Source organism: Palaemon carinicauda, unplaced genomic scaffold (genome assembly GCF_036898095.1).
Source record: "Palaemon carinicauda isolate YSFRI2023 unplaced genomic scaffold, ASM3689809v2 scaffold402, whole genome shotgun sequence".
NCBI classification, from domain to species: domain Eukaryota; kingdom Metazoa; phylum Arthropoda; class Malacostraca; order Decapoda; family Palaemonidae; genus Palaemon; species Palaemon carinicauda.
In genome coordinates, this window is record NW_027171654.1 from 112614 (window position 1) to 132500 (window position 19887).

A 19887-nucleotide genomic window follows, 5' to 3' on the forward strand; every position below is an offset into this window, starting at 1 on the left:
CAAGCTGGTATAAAAAACAATTATTATATACTAAGCAGCCTATAGCTTCCATACATACAGTCCTCTTCATGATACTAAACAAATCAAGACGAGAGAAAATCGCAATAGCGTAAGACCTTTAGAAGCCTTCCCTTGTTGCATCCGCGCACGCCGTCTCTCCGACGCACTTGCACGTCATCTGGAGTTAGGATTCCCGCCAAGAATCAAACGCAATCGTAGTGAGATTAGTTTATCAGCAAGAAAGAATCAGATCACAGAATCAGTCTGACTTTGGATCTTGCAAAGTCAAAAAATAGTATCAAGGATGAGTTTATCAAGGAAGAATCAGATCACAGAATCAGTCTGACTTTGGATCTTGCAAAGTCAAAAAATAGTATCAAGGTTGAGTTTATCAAGGAAGAATCAGATCACAGAATCAGTCTGACTTTGGATCTTGCAAAGTCAAAATATAGTATCAAGGATGAGTTTATCAAGGAAGAATCAGATCACAGAATCAGTCTGACTTTAAATCCTGCAAAGTCAGGAAGTAGAATCAAGGTTGATATCCCACAGAGAATATATGGTTAAAGGGGCCACATGAGGCAGAGGAGTTCTGAAGTTTCGCAGCGAAATTCGGCGTAGATTTTTCTGGAATCCAAGGCTCGTCCGCTCAGCGGCTTAATCGAGGAAGTTCAGTGTAGATGTCTGAAGAATCCAAAGATCGTCAGCTCAGCACTACGAGGAAATTCAGCGTAGATTTCGCTAGAATCCAAAGATCGTCAGCTCAACTTTCTTCAAGTATCCCGTCTCCCCCGAATCATCCTTGATGGCTACCGTCCAAGCTCCTTCGGGACTTTCTCCCCAGAAGTGCACGGACATGAAGCCCCAGGACCTGAAGCCGTCCTTGCTCTCGTCCGGGCCGCGGTGGGTCAGTACCTGCGACGTTGTGCCTGAGAGGAAGAAGTAAAAACTGCTGTATTCAACTTTGTCCTAGATTCATTTGATGAAAATAAGTATCTGGGTAAAGCAATAGATTAATTTCTTGCAAGATATTGGATATATAAAAAAAAATTATCATGAAAACTACTTTATATTCTCAGGAATATCTTTAGATCACTAAATCAATGGACGAACAAAGAATAAATGAACAGTGAAAATATATCATAGATATATGTATATAATCATCTTATATAGGATTCAATAGCACTCTTTAGGGTACTCAGGTACATAAAAACCTTATGGAAATATGTAGCTCTAACTAACAAGGCTATATATTTTGACCCTCTCCGTACATACTGTACACAGACCACGCTGGAAGTTTCCAGAGCCGCGGGGACCCTCACGGTCGATCGTTTGTTTACATGTAGAAGGGTCCACATGTTTTGGTATGATACTAGTATGTTCCCTATGTCTATATATAAGGCTGATTACAGTGAATGCCCTTAGTTCTGTTCTGTTTAGTCAATCAACTATAGTCCATTTCTTTTAGCGATGCATATTTGCACCGACTCGCGGCGGTGCCCTTTTAGCTCGGAAAAGTTTCCTGGTCGCTGATTGGTTAGAATTATCTTGTCCAACCAATCAGCGATCCGGAAACTTTTCCGAGCTAAAAGGGCACCGCTGCGAGTCGGTGCAAATATGCATCGCTAAAAGAAATGGACTATAGTTAGCTAGTTGTATCTACATAGTGCCTTTTATATTTGCTGATATATTATAGAAGACTATATCTACCACGATATAATAAACCAACTGATAATTAACATAAAATTGTGTTTTATTTCTACGTCACCTACCACTCCTTCCAATAGGCCTCATTTATTAGCAATGTACACAAGATACACAAAGTATCGGTGCACTCTCCAGTACTTAATGTAACCATTCAGTCAACCGCTGCCGTTTCGAGAGGATTGGCAGGCCTGGCTGTGGTTAGTTCACGACTCTGGTCACCGTAATTTCAATGTCTTTCGTTTCTTGGTGTCATAATGATTCGTACATATTGTGCACTGATAGCTTTTTTATCTTATGTACACAAATTAATATGAGGGTACTTATATGAATAGGTCTCACTAGGGTTCTTGGATACATGGAAATTGCTAAGGAATACATTGATGAAATAAATACAGTATATAGATATCACTAAGTCACTGGGGGTACGCGGTAATCAATGGGACATATATGTGTAAACAAGTACACGTCAGACATCAGCAGCAGAGTCCGCGCGGACACAGATACTACCAGTAATGCCTCGCATGCTTCAGTACATAGTAATACTTATAGCAAATATATGACCATATTTTAACACACAGGATAATTAAGATACTTAAAGGATTAATCGTAATTGGCAATCTTACCCGACGGCGATACAATAAAGATGGTGAGAAGCTTCCTTCTCGGATGAACGAGGGTTATGTTGGCGACGACGTGTTCGACGGACGTCATGCGCTGGGAAGATGGGACGTCGGACGAGTCGACTGACTGGGTGACATTCATCCAATTGAAAGGATGGAAAATCCTGTAGTGATAATCAATTGATGCTATCAGTTCAGACTCATATATCTTTATAGGGTTTTTATTATTAAATTTGGTATAATAAAGGTCCTGTTCTACTATGTAAAACCATTTATGTACGGTACAGTCATAAACTTAGTGTGCATGTTTATCTCAAGCATACATAAAACTGTTCAATTTCATGGCATTTTCTGTTGTAATTTGATTCAAATATTGGCTCTATTTACCAGGATATTTGAGGTCTTACTTTATATATGCAATAACCTTAGCTTGACAAATACCTGTGTCCGCTGAACATCGGAAGAACGATAATCTTCTGAGGTTCGACGTTTTTCCACCCGAGCGCAGCTTCCACCATTTTGCCAGCATTTACAGCACCAAAGCCCTGTCAAAGTTACAATGGAATATTAGTTAAACCCTCAATAAAACAGTCAAGGGAATTTTGATTATAGATGAGGATTCTACTCTGATAAGAACACTGGAAATATTACTATTATTACTACCTAAGCTATAAACAGTTGGAAAAGCATGCTGCTATAATGTCAAATGCTCCAACAGGGAATAAGAAGACAGATAGAAGTGTGTCTGAGTGTAACCTCAAGCCAAAGAACTGTAACCCAAGTAAGACCATGGTACAGAGACTATGGCACTACCCAAGATTGGAGAACTATGGTTTAATTTTGGAGTGTCCTTCTCCTAGAAGAGCTGCTTACCATAGCCAAAGTGTCTCTTTTACCCTTACCAAGTGAAAAGTAGCCACTGAACAATTACAGTGCAGTAGTTAACCCATTAAGAGAACAATGGTTTGATTTTGGAGTTTCCTTCTCCTAGAAGAGCTGCTTACCATAGCCAAAGTGTCTCTTTTACCCTTACCAAGTGGAAAGTAGCCACTGAACAATTACAGTGCAGTAGTTAACCTAGTGAAGAAGAATTTTTCAATTATCTTAGTGTTGCCAGGTGTATGAGGAAAGAAGAGAATGTGTTAAGACAGACTATGGAACTCAAACTATAGGTTTATATCTGCTATTGCAGACAAACTACTACTACTACTACTACTACTACTACTACTACTACTACTACTACTACTACTACTACTAGCTAAGCTATAACCCTAGTTGGAAAAGCAGGATGTTATAAACCCAAAGGATCCAACTGGAAAAACTGCCCAATGAGGAAAGGAAACAAGGAAATAAATAAACTACGAGAGAAGTAATGAACAATTAAGATAAAATATTCCAAGAAGAATAACATTAAAATAGATCTTTCCTATATAAACTATAAAAACAAAGGAAGGAGGAAGAGAAATAGGATAGGATAGTGTGCCCCAGTGCACCATCAAGAAAAAGAACTCTACTCCGAAACAATGGAAGAAGACTATGGTAAAGAAAACGGATTACAAAGGACTAACTAATAAATATTATACATGCATTCATATAGATTTGAGTTCCTATTGACATCCACAGAAAGTAACTGACCTGGAACAGGTGGAACTTCCTGCCGCGGCCGTTAGTCCCCCAGCCGGGTTCCAGCAGGGCTTCGGGAGTCGGCTCGGACGTCCGGACCACGAGATGCTGCGTGTCTCTCCAAGTGAGGTTCCCGCTGGAGTAGTTTAAAGCAATATCATTAACTTTACTTATCTATATGATTATCTATTACACAAGTAGGTGCACGCCTTATATACCTTGAATTATAAAACTAGTTCGCCGATACACCCGCGACTCACATGATGATATTTCACTCGTATACCATACGGTATTATTGTTATTATTATTATTATTATTATTATTATTATTAATATTGTTATTATTATTATTATTATTATTATTATTGTTAATATCATTATTATTATATCATTATTATTATTATTATTATTATTATTATTATTATTATTATCATTAATACTATTACTATTATTATTATTATTATTATTATTATTATTATTATTATTATTATTATTATTATTATTATTATTATTATTATTATTACTATGGAAGCCAATAGGTTAATAAAAAGAAATAGAACAGATTAATAAATATGACCAAAACAAAATTAAATAGTTTCCAAAAAGGTTTATTAATATTCTAAAGATTATACAGTTAAAAACATTCATTAAGTTATACCAGAAAATCACGAATATTTATTATATAAAAACCTTAGAGTTATCTTTTATAAATACCAACAATCTAAAAAAAAACATTTGACGAAACCTAAAGATGTTCCATATGCCTAAGAGCATTATAGGCCTATTTTATAATAAAATAGAATTATTTTCATTTCCTTATGACTTACTTCGCTTGTAGAACGAGGGCTACTACTCCTGCCATAAGCGGGGCAGCTGCAGATGTACCTTGAAAGTCCTTATTGCAATGGCCGTCCAATTCTGGTACTATCTGATCGAGAAATTGAATAAAAATGTAGTTTTTAACTATATTTGAATGTTTAATTTGTATTTATATTGTATATTTGGTTTTAAAATAGCATTAGAAGGATGTAGGGGGTTTTTTATTTAATGTATATTTCAGAAAAATGTAGATGTAGTAACAGCAGAAAGGTCATGTTCATTTTATCATAGGTACCCATTTTGTTTACTATTATAGAAAACGGTATTTATTTCTAATCATAGAAAATGGATAATAATCTAAACTGAGGAGAAGAGAGAGAGAGAGAGAGAGAGAGAGAGAGAGAGAGAGAGAGAGACTTGTGAAAAAGAGAGGGGATTAACTTACCTAAATGAGAGAGAGAGAGAGAGAGAGAGAGAGAGAGAGAGAGAGAGAGAGAGAGAGAGAGAGAGAGAGCCAGTTAGACAAAATATTACAAAGAAAATAATTTGAGAGAGAGAGAGAGAGAGAGAGAGAGAGAGACTTATGAAAAAGAGAGGGAGAAACTTACCTAAATGAGAGAGAGAGAGAGAGAGAGAGAGAGAGAGAGAGAGAGAGAGAGAGGATACAAAATATTACAAAGAAAATAATTTGAGAGAGAGAGAGAGAGAGAGAGAGAGAGAGAGAGAGATCTTACAAGATAACAGATTGTAAACAACACCAAAACACGTCCAGGACGAAAATAAACAGTAGGAAGATGATGAAAGATTAGAAACAAACAATTAGGCCCATAGGCCTACTGATGAGATGTTTGTCTGTATGTTTTGGCCAAGCAAACATGAAAGGCCATTATTAAACAAACAATGGCAATGAAATAAACTATTTATGCCATTCATTTAAAGGTTTAAAGGCCCCTCATGAATAGCAGGAGGAAGGGACAGTGACATTACCCTATCAAGCAGGACAATGCCCTAGAGACTGAGCAGATATACATATGATCAGCGCCCAAGCCCCATCTCCACTCAAGCTAGGACCAAGGAGGGCCAGGCAATGGCTGCTGATGACTCAGCAGATAGACCTATAGGCTCCCCAAAAACACCCCATTCTTAGCTCACAAGGATGGAGAGGTTGCAGCGACCAAAGAAACTATCGAGTTTGAGCGGGACTCGAACCCCAGTCTGGCGCACTCAAGCTAGGACCAAGGAGGGCCAGGCAATGGCTGCTGATGACTCAGCAGATAGACCTATAGGCTCCTCAAAAACACCCCATTCTTAGCTCACAAGGATGGAGAGGTTGCAGTGACCAAAGAAACTAGCGAGTTTGAGCGTGACTCGAACACCAGTCTGACATTCGCCAGTCAGGGACGTTACCGCGTCGGCCAGCAAAACCCCTAATTTGGGTCTATCCCCCTTCTTCTGTGTTCCCTGAGTCAATTTCTTTTAGCGATGCAGATTTGCACCGACTCGCAGCGGTGCCCTTTTAGCTCGGAAAAGTTTCCTGATCGCTGATTGGTTGGACGAGATAATTCTAACCAATCAGCGATCAGGAAACTTTTCTCAGTTAAAAGGGCACCGCTGCGAGTCGGTGCAAATCTGCCACGATAAAAAAAATGGACTGTAGGTTCTATAATAGGGCGCTAGGACCGGGAAAGCCAACAGCACCAAGGAGTGACAGCGAGAAAGAAGGAAATGCTTAGATAAAGATGTGTAGTTAGGGGCAGACGTGATGCTGGTGAAACGCTTTCGTCATGCTTATAGGGTTCAGCATGACGTGCACTGGAGAGACCAACCAACACGGGAAGGCATTGCGAGAGACTCGGCTACTTCGATCGGCATTTTAGCAACCGAAGATATAAGATGCGAAACTATAAAGATATTTGTTGTATATTAAAAGACATATTATTACCTAAACTGTGAGGCCTAATGGACACCATATGAAATATACAAGAAATTTGTAGCAATTTATAATCCTTCGCACTCCCCATGAGAGATTAGTTCACCAAACGTTTAATTGAGCTCCACAAGGCCCTAGACATGTTGGAAAACCCAGGCCCACATGGCTGAGAACTATATAGCGTGAAGTAGGTGATGAATACAGAAGTATTGATTTAAATGCTCAAGATAGAGATGACTGGCGAAATCTAACCGAGGCCCTTTGCGTCAATAGGCATAAGAGGAGATGATGATGAGTTCACCAAACGTTTAACTGGGCTCCACAAGGCCCTAGACATGTTGGAAAACCCAGGCCTATAAGGCTGAGAACTATATAGCATGAAGTTAAAGAAGATGAGAGAAGTATTGATTTAAATGCTCAAGATAGAGACGACTGGCGAAATCTAACCGAGGCCCTTTGCGTCAATAGGCGTAAGAGGAGATGATGATGATGATGATAGTTCACTAAACGTTTAATTGGGCTCCACAAGGCCCTAGACATGTTGGAAAACCCAGGCCCACATGGCTGAGAACTATATAGCGTGGAGCTGATGAATGGAGAAATATTGAATTAAAAGCTCAAGATAGAGACGACTGGCGAAATCTATTTGATGCCCTTTGCGTCAATAGGCGTAGGAGGAGAGGATGATGATGATAAATTACTATTCTATATATCCCAAACTTTTTATTTAATCCATTGTCTTTGTGTGACAGACGCTTCATAGGCTGAGAGGGTTAGTTTCACACAGCCCTGAGATTTTAATAAACACTCACCACACTCAGTGTCTTCATGTTTCGCTTCTTCCTCTCCTTAGCTGCCGCCAAGGTGTGTTCCCCGCCGACGTAGACGGCGGCGAGAGTCGAGGCGCACGGCTCCTCGTAGAACGTCGAAGTCCCCAGGTCGGTCAGGGCAGAGACGGACAGGGTGTATATGGACGAGGCGTATCCGTCCAGGTTGCAGTTGTCCCCCAAGACGCCGCCGTTTCCCGAAGCCCAGACGTATATGGTTCCCTTGCCGTCACGTCCCTGTGGAGAGGTTGGTGATTAGAGTCGAGTGATTTATGTCAGTTACCTAAGATGGGTAGGATGATCTATACTTGTAATTTGGTAAAAGGGAATTGGTAGATTTATATTTCATTCTGTTTACCTAATTAGAAATTTCCTACCTAGAGGTTTAAGGGATTGAAGATCGTTCACGAACAGCAGAGGCAAAAGACACGGCAATATCCTAAAGGTCTGACCATATATATGTAAGATCATTGCCCAAGCCCACTCTCCATCAAGTTAGGACTACAGAGAGCCTAGGCAATGGCTACTGATGACTCAGCAGGTAGATTTATAAGCTCCCCGAAATGCCCCATCCCTAGCCCCCAAGGACAGTCAGGTTACAGACACTACTAGATACAATCAAGCGCGATCAAGTTTCAGACTCTTCCAAGAGATTAATCTGGCATTTTCTGATCAATTATATAAAATGGCTTCTTTAAAGTTTGTTGAATCTATCTTTACAATTAAACTAAAGTTCACAACTACATTTTATGTTAAGAAAACTTTCTAATTATCAAAATGAAATGATTAACTAGCACGATAAAATATCTTATAAGATCTGGGAGACTAATTTCAAAGAGCTTTATAAAAATGGACTACTGTGTTTTTGTCATGATTTTGGGGTGAATGCATCAGGCCAGGCAATTCAGAGGATCGTCAACAACCCGCTCTCCGTTATTCCATTGTTCAATCCGCAATCATGGGTGAAACCATTTCTTAACAGTCTTAGAGTTATCAGCAGCAACTACTAGGTTCCCCCTGGTGCTATCCCGGGTAGTCGATATGTTCGATTCTAGAGGTTTTACTAAAGACAACATGGTCCGCCATTAACAAGCAATCTTTCAACCTTTGAACCAATCAATAAATACTTTAGTTTCTGCCGGTCTCCTCGCGTTCAAAGATCTTACCTTCGTGATCCCTTCGATGAAAGCCAGTCGTGCAAGTCTATTCGGCCCTTCAAGTTTGGTGCCATCGTCTGTAGGACCCCAGGAGGCACTGAAGATGTCCACTTGATCTATGTGGCGGGACAGGGCCGTCGCCTCTTGGACGTCCGTCACTTTCCCGTCGACGAGTCTTACGCCTTTGTGGAATAGAGGAAATGATTGACAGGTTAAATAGAGTGTTGGTTCTCATTCTAGATATCATGAAAATGGAAAAACCAAAACAGATATATTTATAAAAGAGCTAACACTGATGATTGACTTACATTTCTTGATCTAGTCAGAATGTTGAGATACTACTGCTAGAGTTATTGGGTCTTTTGACTTTCTAGACATTACTATAATGAATCCCTCTCTAGTTAAGGCTTATTTTTCCTTTGCCTACACATGCATTGAATAGTCTAGCCTATTATTTATACATTCTTCTCTTTCCTTATACACCTGATGACAATGAGCTAACTAAACAATTCTTAACTCAAGAGGTTAACTACTGCATTGTAATGGTTCAGTGACTAATTTCCACTTGGTAAGGGTAAAAGAGACTCTTTAGCTATGGTAAGCAGCTCTTCTAGGAGGACACTTTAAAATTCTATCTGTTTCCTTATTTCCTTTCCTCACTGGGCTATTTTCCTTATTGGAGCCTTTGGAGTAATAGCATCCTGCTTTTCCAACTAGGGTTATAGCTTAGATAGTAGTAGTAATAATAATTCTTGAATAGCTTTATAGATGTGAAGAAAGCAGAAGCAATATATAAAAAGTATAGAGTAGAAAGTAATGCTACTTGGGCTGAAGATATCCTTTATGGTTACAATATGCCATGGTAGATGGACTGTAGGCAGTTCTCAAACCCAATACGTATGAACTACGAAATGACCAATAACCACATACTGTGGAAGTTAAGGGTTGATTGACTGATTTGGTTGAAATCTATCTGGCGTTGCATTTTCTAGGATTACCGATGCTGAAAGGAGGTATCCATGAAGATAATCTGCATGACAAAAGTATCATTGGAGCTATGGGATTGGAGGAAACACAGAGAAGAAGAGTTATAAGAAGACATTAAATTTCTGAAACATAAAACAAGAATTCAGAGAGACGACGGTAGGAAAACTCTTACCGCCCACTTTGGAGTCGTAGGCCACGCCCACGCCGCAGACCGAGTTGTTGGAGATGGCCGCCATGATGCCGGCACAGTAGGTGCCGTGGGAATTCGAAAAGTTGCTGTCCAGTCTCGGCGATGGGTCGTCCCATCTGGCCCTGTCTTTGACCAGCGAATAGCTGACGCTGGGCGCCTGCGGAAAAGATAATAATAATGATAATCTCTCTTATATAATAAAGTGCAAGTGTCAGATTATAGATTAAATATATATATACTGTATTTCTTTCCTGTCGTGTTTAGGAATGAGAGGAAGTAGTCATACCCTGGTGAGAGGGGATCGCCTAAGATGTACACTCGGAAACCATACTCTCCCACAAATTGCCGAACCAGCGGGATGTAGTTAGGAAAGGGGGAGGGGGTGGGAAGGGTTGAATCTTTGTATGTGTGTGCGCATCTATCTAAATATTTAGCCATAATTTTTGACAGGTCATGTACACTAGTAATAATAATAAAAAGGGGCTCTCATTATACTCGCTTCATCGGTAGAGGCACCCGGATTCGATCCACGAGCGAGGCGGTAGCTTCAAGCACGTTCCATTGAATCTCTTTGTGTCTCTATTGAATTAGGCAAAGGATTAAATGTTTAGTATTTTAGTTGCATGTTATGGATTGCAGCCAGGGTAGAATAGGGTGGGGGTGTTGCAACTTCATCCCTAAAACATTTGCTGATTACTGGAAAGGTAGTGAATTCCAGGAGCCAATAATAATAATAATAATAATAATAATAATAATAACAATAATAATAATAATCAGTTGATATCTTAGTCTTCATTGTGACTAAATGCTGCTTGCCTCAGATACTTAAGGTATGTTGTAAGTGTCTATTCACTGGTGGTAGGTACAGTTCAATGGCCTACGTTTGATGAGAGAGAGAGAGAGAGAGAGAGAGAGAGAGAGAAGAGAGAGAGAGAGAGAGAGAGAGAGAGAGAGAGAGAGAGAGAGAGAGAGAGAGAGAGAGAGAGAGAGAGAGATAATAGTAATAAGGTTATGATGATTGTAAAGTTCATTTAGTTAAATAACTATTAAGTAAAAAAATATTATAAAACTGTTTTGAAATTATTATAAAATACAGTAATAAAATTACTGTTAATTAAATAAAACTTTAAAAAACACAGAACATAACAGTAAATAAGTGAAGAATTATAAATATGATTATATAAAATTGTAAGATCGATTAAGCTAAATCTATCTAATAAAAATTGAAAATAGATATTTACTAAGGTCAAGTAAGTTGATTTCTCTAACTAATACTCGTTTAAATATTCACATAAACAAAATAAAATATACAGATTAATATATGGTGTTAAATCCCTCTAACTCTCTCCCAGCCACTCTCACTCTCTCCCTGCGCTCTCTTTCTGTTCCTGCCCCTCTCACTGCCCCTCTCCCTTCCCTCTCTCTCTCTCCCTGCCCCTATCCCTCTACCTACCTGTCCTTTTCCTTCACTCCATTCCACTCTCCCTCTCTCCATGCCCCCCTCTCTCTCTCCCTGCCCCTCTCTCTCTCTCTCTCCCTGCTCCTCTCCTTTTCTCCCTTCCTCTCTCCCTCTCTCCTTACTCCTCTCTCTCTGCCCCTCTCCTCTCCTCTCGATATCTCCCTGTCCCTCTTACTCTCTCCCTGCCCCTCTCCTCTCCCTCTCTCTCCTTCTCTCCCAGCCCCTCTCCCTCTCTCTCCTTCTCTCCCTACCCCTCTCTTTCTACCCCTCTCCTCTCCTCTCTCACTCGAAATCTGCGGAAGATCAACCTGACCTCAAGTCAAGTCATAATCTGGGTTCATCGTGGCTCCAGTTACTCTCGCCTCGGTACTTTCCCTTTCGCGAGTCACACTCGCCCTCAGGTCATCATGATCTTGGCAGCAGAAGCAGCATAAACACAGGGTTCTTCTCCTCTCCTCCTCCTCCCCCCCTCCTTCCTCCTTCCTCCTCTTCCTCCTCCTTCTCCCCTTCTTCCTCCTCCTCCTCATGCGGTCTTCTTCAAGGGTCGTGACTTCTTCCCTGCATTTTAAATCGAGTTAACTCGTCCACGTATTGGCTTTCAAGTTTAACAGGCTTCTGGGGGACCGACTGTGGCTGATACTGTACTCTTCTTGATGAGAGACTCCTCGCTCACTGTTCATGCCACAGGTCTCATTTGGACCCATTATACTAGCCAGTTTTAAAGGTTTGAAGGCCACTCATGAATGGCAGAGGCTATGGACAGTGACATTTGCCCTAGCTAGCAAGAGAATGCCCTATAGATTGACCATATTTTATTATTATTATTATTATTATTATTATTAGCTAAGCTACAACCCTAGTTGGGAAAGCAGGATGCTATAAGCCCATGGGGTCCAACAGGGAAAAATAGCCCAGTGAGGAAAGAAAATAATGAGATAAATGAACTATTTGAGAAGTAATGAACACTCAAAATAAAATATTTTAAAAACAGTAACATTAAAACATATACATATGATCAGCGGCCAAATCCTCTCTCCACCCAAGCTAGGACCGAGGAGGGCCAGGCAATGGCTGCTGAGAACTATAGTCTTCCCAAAGCCCCCCCCCCCAGGACCAAGGAGGGCCAGGCAATGGCTGCTGATGACTCAGCAGATAGAACTATAGTCTCCCCCAAGCACCCCCATCCCTAGTTCACAAGTATGATGAGATTGCTGCGACCAAAGAAACTAACGAGTTTGAGCGGGACTCGGACCCCAGTCAGGGATGTTAACACGTCGGCTCACTGTTTGTTGCGCAGGTCTCATTTGAACCCTTTACACCCTTAGTTCACAAGTATGATGAGATTGCTGCGACCAAAGAAACTAACGAGTTTGACTGGGCCCGAACCCCAGTCAGGGACGTTAACACGTCGGCTCACTGTTTGTTGCGCAGGTCTCATTTGTACCCTTTACACTTGACAGTTTTAAAGAGAGCAAAGTAAAAAGCTCATTTATTATATTTTCTAGGTATTTCTAAGGCCACATTTATTAATGACAAAGTTTTCATGGCTGTTGTAAGGTTACGACCTCGGATCGCCCGATAGGTCAGAAGGAATATTCCTATTGATCTCGGAATATACACAGACTCGTCTTAGTGTATGCGACCGGTCAAAAATGACAGCTAGATATTTAGGTAGGTATGCGAATACCTGCAAACAGCTAGATATTTAGGTAGGTATGCGAATACCTGCACCCTACCTCTCACATGGGTATGACTACTCCCTTTCCCCATACCCGAGGGACAGGGAGAGCTGAGCTGAGCGTGACCGGAAAGATATCTACGGTATATATATATATATATATATATATATATATATATATATATATATATATATATATATATATGTGTGTATATATATTATATATATATATATATGTATATATATATATATATATATATATATATATATATATATATATATATTTATGTATATATATATATATATATATATATATATATATATGTATATATATATATATATATATATATATATATATATATATATATATATATATATATATGTATATATATATATATATATATATATATATACATATATATATATATATATATATATATATATATATATATATATATATATATATATACAGAGAGACAGACAGACAGACAGACAGACTTGCAATTTATTATAGTGGGGAGATTAATAGCATTAATATTTACTTCCATGATAGAAATCAAATAAAATGGAATAATATAAGATGAAAATTTTCATGACAATAAGAATAAAAATACACTAAAATAAATCATATAAACTTAAAATAAATTTAAACTTCCTTACATAATTCTCCGCGATGTCAGCATTGGTCGTCTGCAAGCCATCGTCAAGGACAGAAAGTACAACCCCTTGACCCGTGTACCCGTTAAGCCAGGCCCAGGTCACGTTGAGGTCATACCCGTCGCGTCCCATCTGACCCGTGTTACGCTTGAAGACCCGAGGGTCAGAGATAAGGTACGATCATTAAGGAATTATAAGATGAAGTGGTGAATTTTCATATAAGTGCGTATGCGAGTATTCTGTTCATTTTCAAGTAAAATCTCTTCAGTTAAATTTACATTAACAAATTAGAGTTAAGCAAAGTTAAATTGGTATAAGGAATTTTCAACTGGTTATACAAATATTTAAACTGTTATGAATATTTCTCATTATTGCTAGCTAAGATACAAACCTAGTTGGAAAAGCAGGACGCTATTATAAGCTCAAGGGCTCAAACAGGGAAAACAGTCAAGTGAGGTAAGGAAATAAAGAAATAGAATATTGTGCCTCAGTGTAACATCTAGCAAGAGAACTTTAACCAAAGACAGTGGAAGACCAAGGAACAGTACAGAGGCTATGGCAATACCCAAAACTAAATAACAATGGTTTGATTTTGGATTATCCTTCTAGAAGCGCTGCTCACCATAGCTAAAGAGTTTCTGCTACCCTTACCCTCAAGAGGAAAGTAGCCACTGAACAATTACAGTCCAGTAGTTAGCCCCTTGTGTAAAGAATTCTTTGTCTACCTCAATGTTGTCAGGTATATGAGGAAAGAGGAGAATATGTAAACAATAGGCTAGATTATTCGGTGTATGTGTAAGCAAAGGAAAAAATGAGCTATAATCAGAGAGGTATCCAATTTAGTACAGTACTATCTGGCCAGTCAATGGTGATTGGTGCCTTGGCCAACCTACTACCTATTCACAATCTGTTCTGTAAAGGCTTTACTACTACCATCATCACTACTAAGACTATTACTACTAGTACTGCTACTTACCAGGTACCACTGGTCACTGTAAAAAGGATCATTGAAGTCCATGAATGGTTCACCCAGGTGGTCAAGCCACAGACCGAAGCTGTCGTCTGAAACAGGGGTAACTGCTTCGTTTTCTAGTTTCTTGACAGAATCAACGCCATCCTTTGTGTTGACACCGTCCTTCCGTGGTATGTTGACCATCTTAACATCATCTCTAAACGTCCTTTGTCTTGGAGAGTGAGAAAACATAGAGTTAATGGCATCTTCGTTGTTCCCGCTTTGCTTCCTAGTACTCGTTCGAATAGGTTTGAAACCGTAGCCGACGCTTCGAGAGAGAGGGACTCGGATCAGCTTATCCTTGGACGAAGTCGACGGGCCGAAGTAATGTCTCTTTCCAATGTCAACTACTCTGTCGACTTCCAAATCGTCGTTCAAGTAGGTGTCAATTCGTCTGCCCTTTTCAGCGGAGAAGTGTTTTCTTCCAGCAGGTTCACTCAGAGATCTCTGAAGCGCTTGTCTCAGAGTCTGCCGTGAAACGAAACGATCCCTTGGGAATTTGCGGTACAAGTTGTTTTGCTGTTCTTTCTTCTTACCAAAGGGGCTTCTCTTCTCCCTTAAAAGCGCTACTTGCTGTTCCACCCACTCGACCTTTAAAGTAAGAAAATAAATATCAGAAGAAAATATACTATTTTAACATGTTAAACAGGGTCCTTAAATACATTTTCTAGTTGGTTTTCAATGGTACGTGTCCATACCAAAGTTGGATGTGGGACACCGTAGCTATCAATCAATCAAACAGCAGTAGTCTATGAAATCTATGGACTCTTGAAAATGGTCATAGTCAGCCTTTTATGCTAATGAAAGTTAATCCACTTTATATTTCACTCACAGCAAACTAATATACAAAAAATCAAATCATTGTAAGATGAATTCTCTCCATTTGTTCCTTTCTTACACGCAGCATCTACCTTCCTTGCCACATAAGATAGAAAGAGTACAAAAGGTTTTAATATCATATCCAGGCAGCCTATCAGTCAACAGTGCATACAATTCTTTCATTGGCTGGAACTATATGACTGTAGTTTCAGTGGATATGATTACACTGTTTATCTTGTATCTATCGTATTCTGATTAACCCTGGATAGCTAGGTTGGTAGCGTCGCGGGCTTCTGTTTCAGAGGTCCCGAGTTTGAGTCCCCGCTAAGGCGCGAATAGTGTGAGACCTCCTACCGGGGGTACTCCCCAGGGTGGCACCTGGGAGGAGGTTGGAGTGGGCTAGTGATAGTCCCAGCTGGCTCATGGTCACCCGAGGAGATGATGAAGGTCGTCTCAGGGGAGACCTAAAACCCGCAACTTTAACTTTTAACTTTAACATATACTGTTGTTTGTATACATTCTGTACATATTTTTCTGTTTACTGATTTATGGTGTTTACCTGATATTATCTTTATTTACCTGATAGTTTTTTCCCTATTCTCCCTTTTCCGCATATGGACATCAATTTCTTTGAAATTTGTTTTTAAAGTTAATGGCATAATACTCTTGTTCTATGTGAATGAATAAACAGTTGGAATAACAATGATGATACTAAGATGGCTAAAATAAAGAGATTTTTTACTATAATTTTATTGAAAAAAAAAAGATAGAAATCAAAATCTGAAACCATAAGATTCAAAGATGCATTCGTCAACATACCTCAGGATCACTAGCAATGGCTTCGACTACTTCTCTGGCCGTCGTTTCTCTCCTGGACCTTCCTCTTCTGCTTCGGTTCTGTCGAGGCTTCCGTAAATGGAAGACAGCTGGGTCGTCAAACACCTGAAATCGTATGATTCGAAGTTTTATCGAACGTAAAGTAAATAGCCCAGAGGAAAAAGCGCTGACCTCAGCATTTTGTAACGAGTTTGAACAGTTAAAAGCTCTCTGAGAAGGGAGACAGCCGGGTCATCAAACACCTGACATCGTATGATTCAAAGTCTAAATGAACGTACATTAAATACCCCCAGAGGAAAAAGCGCTGACCTCAGCATTTTGTAACGAGTGTGAACAGTTTAAAGCTCTCTGAGAAGGAAGACAGCTAGGTCGTCAAACACCTGAAATCGTATAATTCAAAGTTTTAACAAACGTAAAGTAAATAGCCCAGAGGAAAAAGCGCTGACCTCAGCATTTTGTAACGAGTGTGAACAGTTTAAAGCTCTCTGAGAAGGGAGACAGCCGGGTCATCAAACACCTGAAATCATATAATTCAAAGTTTTAACAAACGTAAAGTAAATAGTCCAGAGAAAAAAGCGCTGACCTCAGCATTTTGTAACGAGTGTGAACAGTTTAAAGCTCTCTGAGAAGGAAGACAGCCAGGTCGTCAAACACCTGAAATCGTATAATTCAAAGTTTTAACAAACGTACATTAGATACCCCAGAGGAAAAAGCGCTGACCTCAGCATTTTGTAACGAGTGTCACCAGTTAAAAGCTCTCTGAGAAGGAGACAGCCGGGTCGTCAAACACCTGAAATCGTATAATTCAAAGTTTTAACAAACGTAAAGTAAATAGTCCAGAGGAAAAACCGCTGACATCAGCACTTTGTAACGAGCAGTTGAATGGTCAAAAGCTCTCTGAGAAAGTTGACAGCCGGATCATCAAAGACATGAAATATTATAATTCGAAGTCTTAACACACATAACATAGATAGTTCAGAGGGAAAATGGATGACCCCAGAACTTCATAATGAGCAGTTAAACAGTCATAAGCTCTCTGCGAAATCCCCATTCATTTGTCAAAAGTGAGAAAAATCTGAAAATTATTGGGTAAGTGATCACATTTGTTTCAACAGAGTTGTGGTAAAAGTAAAGGTGTCTGGGTAGATTTATATTGAGGAAGTGAAATAAGTTACAGTACATATAGAGAAGAACAGTGTGAGTTTTGATAAGGAAGACAACACTATACATCCATACAGTACCCCCTATTAAACATCCCAGAAAAGTGGTGTCCTAGGTAGGTGAGATTAATGTGTGTACTCCCTAGGGAATAGGTTACCCCCAAAAGTTTGTATTCCTTAATTTAGTTAAAAAAGTATCATAGCTAGAATTAGTGACAAACTATCATATATTCATACCTATTCCTTATTATATACTTTTATGATAAGCAGAACAGTCCAGTGAATGCAAAAGGCAAGGATGAACTAGTTTTTTAAACTGCTTACTACACTAAGCCTGCTTGCACTCATTATTTCTTATTTTGGTCTCCATCTTACGTACACTTATGATAATAGATGGTATAAAAACTAACAACACGAGAATGAATAAACTAACCTGATCTAAATACTCAAGCCCATAGCTTTGCGCCAACTCAATTGCCCTTTCTTTCCCGCCCTTGATTTGAATAGCCAAGTCGTCGCTTAGTTCCGTCGTATCTTCTGCCTGAAACAGAAAAACAATTTTTTTACATTTGCTGCAAGTATAATTATAGTATTATCATATATACAAATGGGATTTCATCATTGGCCCTCATTGTTAAGATATCAGTCATACTAAACTCTCAGCTTTCGTTTTCTCCAGATTCCTCAGGTTATGTCCCTAATACAGCTGACAGCTTAATGGCTTTATCTAGCCCAGGTGGTTGGAAACATAGCAGGGCTTCACCCTGAAGTAGCGACAGACCTCTTGGGAGAATTGACGGCAATCGTACAGGGAAACGGAACTAGGGAATGAATGCCATAGCTCGATAGAAGATCGATTAAGATCAACTGACAATTCTATTGACACTAGCATACGCAACCGTCAAAAATGACTGCTAAACATTTAGATAGATATGCACACACACGTATACACAGAATCAACCCTTCCCACCCCCTCCCCTTTCCTAACTACAACAAGGCAGTTGTGGTTTCATAGTGTACCTCTCGGGATGCCCTCTCTCATCAGGGTATGACTATCCTCCTCCCCCATACCCAAGGGAAGGGAAGAGACAGAGTTGTTATATGTCTGGTAATGGCACTCAGCACGACCAAAAAAACTACATATACATTTATACATTCATATATAGAGCCAGACACTTGCCTTTTATTATATACGAGAGATTTACATGGAAAAATGGTAATCAAACTCACCTGACCCAGGGGAATGCGATACCTTAGCCCGAGCCGCGAATCACGGTACGCCGTTGGGTCCAGGTAGGGGTTCTTGTGCGTGTTGTGGGCAACTGCGGAGGATACGAGTATGACCGCAATTGCCCACACCACCATTCCGGGCACCCTCACCCACAGTTTGGCGGGCATGTGTCAGTCATTATTCATCTGAAAGAATGATTAAGAATTGTTACTCTATAGATGTTTAGAAATGAGTTAGGGGTCTTTTGTGTGTTTTATGCAGTTGAGGAATGGAAGATTGACCATAACTGCCCATACCTTGATTCCTAATAGTTATTTGTTAATATCAATTCATCTGAAAAACAATAAGAAAGGGCATATAATGTATGACATAGAATAGAGCTGAGGAAAACTAATATAAAACCATTAGGACGAGGTGAAGGCAGAGACGAATCAATATGGCGTCTCATTTTCTAATGAAAAGCAAATAATCGCTCTAGTAACTGATCATCTCTATGGTGTACCAATTCTTCTGGCTAAAACAGATGTCTGTGAAACAACACTAAATGTGGTAGTCTATTGGAAACGTTCCTGCTTGGAAATGTGCTAGACTAGTGTTTGAGACCCACTCAAATTCGATAGTTTCTTGTGGTGTCTGCAACTTCATTATCCTTGTGAGGGGTTTTGGGTAGCCCACAGGTCTACCTGCATGGTCATCAGCAGCCACTACCTGACCCTCCCTGGTCCTACATTGGGTAGAGAGGCGCTTGAGCTCAGATCGTATGTATATATGGTCAGTCTCTAGGGCATCGTCACTGTCCCTTGCCCCTGCCATTAACGAGCGACCTATAAACCTTTAAAAACAACTTGCTTTGGAGGCTGGCTTATTTTATACTGTCTTTCTAGATACAAAGTTAAATCACTAAATTAAAGTCATATTAACATGGCGCCTATTCTGGTTGACCAGTTTGACTTTCTAACCCAAAACACGATATCTATTACAATATGATATCTATGCAAAGATTGACAGTTTATGTTAGTAACAATTTATTTGTAGGTGAATAAGAAAGGTCATAAAGTATATAAGATAGAATAGAGCTGGGGAAAATAACATAAAAGCATTATAATAAGGTATGGGATGAGACAAATTGATATGGCGTCTATCATTTTACCAACAAACAAATTAATATGGCGTCT

At 39.5% G+C, this 19887-nt stretch overlaps 1 protein-coding gene across 1 annotated transcript in view; it reads right to left on the reverse strand.

Annotated features, from left to right (window-relative positions):
- Positions 1-236: 236 nt before the first annotated feature.
- The window catches only part of LOC137636840 (furin-like protease kpc-1), a 25897-nt gene continuing 6246 nt past the window's right edge, over positions 237-19887 (reverse strand). Inside the window, exons 2-14 of the mRNA XM_068369202.1 lie at positions 18712-18897; positions 17915-18022; positions 16304-16426; positions 14630-15256; positions 13657-13800; positions 9842-10016; positions 8692-8864; positions 7511-7762; positions 4777-4877; positions 3963-4086; positions 2769-2872; positions 2331-2491; positions 237-929 (exon numbers count right to left, since the gene is read on the reverse strand). Of these exons, the coding sequence (XP_068225303.1) occupies positions 742-929; positions 2331-2491; positions 2769-2872; positions 3963-4086; positions 4777-4877; positions 7511-7762; positions 8692-8864; positions 9842-10016; positions 13657-13800; positions 14630-15256; positions 16304-16426; positions 17915-18022; positions 18712-18879 (2448 nt within the window). The 5' untranslated portion in view covers positions 18880-18897 and the 3' untranslated portion in view covers positions 237-741. The remainder of the gene's footprint in view (positions 930-2330; positions 2492-2768; positions 2873-3962; positions 4087-4776; positions 4878-7510; positions 7763-8691; positions 8865-9841; positions 10017-13656; positions 13801-14629; positions 15257-16303; positions 16427-17914; positions 18023-18711; positions 18898-19887) is intronic.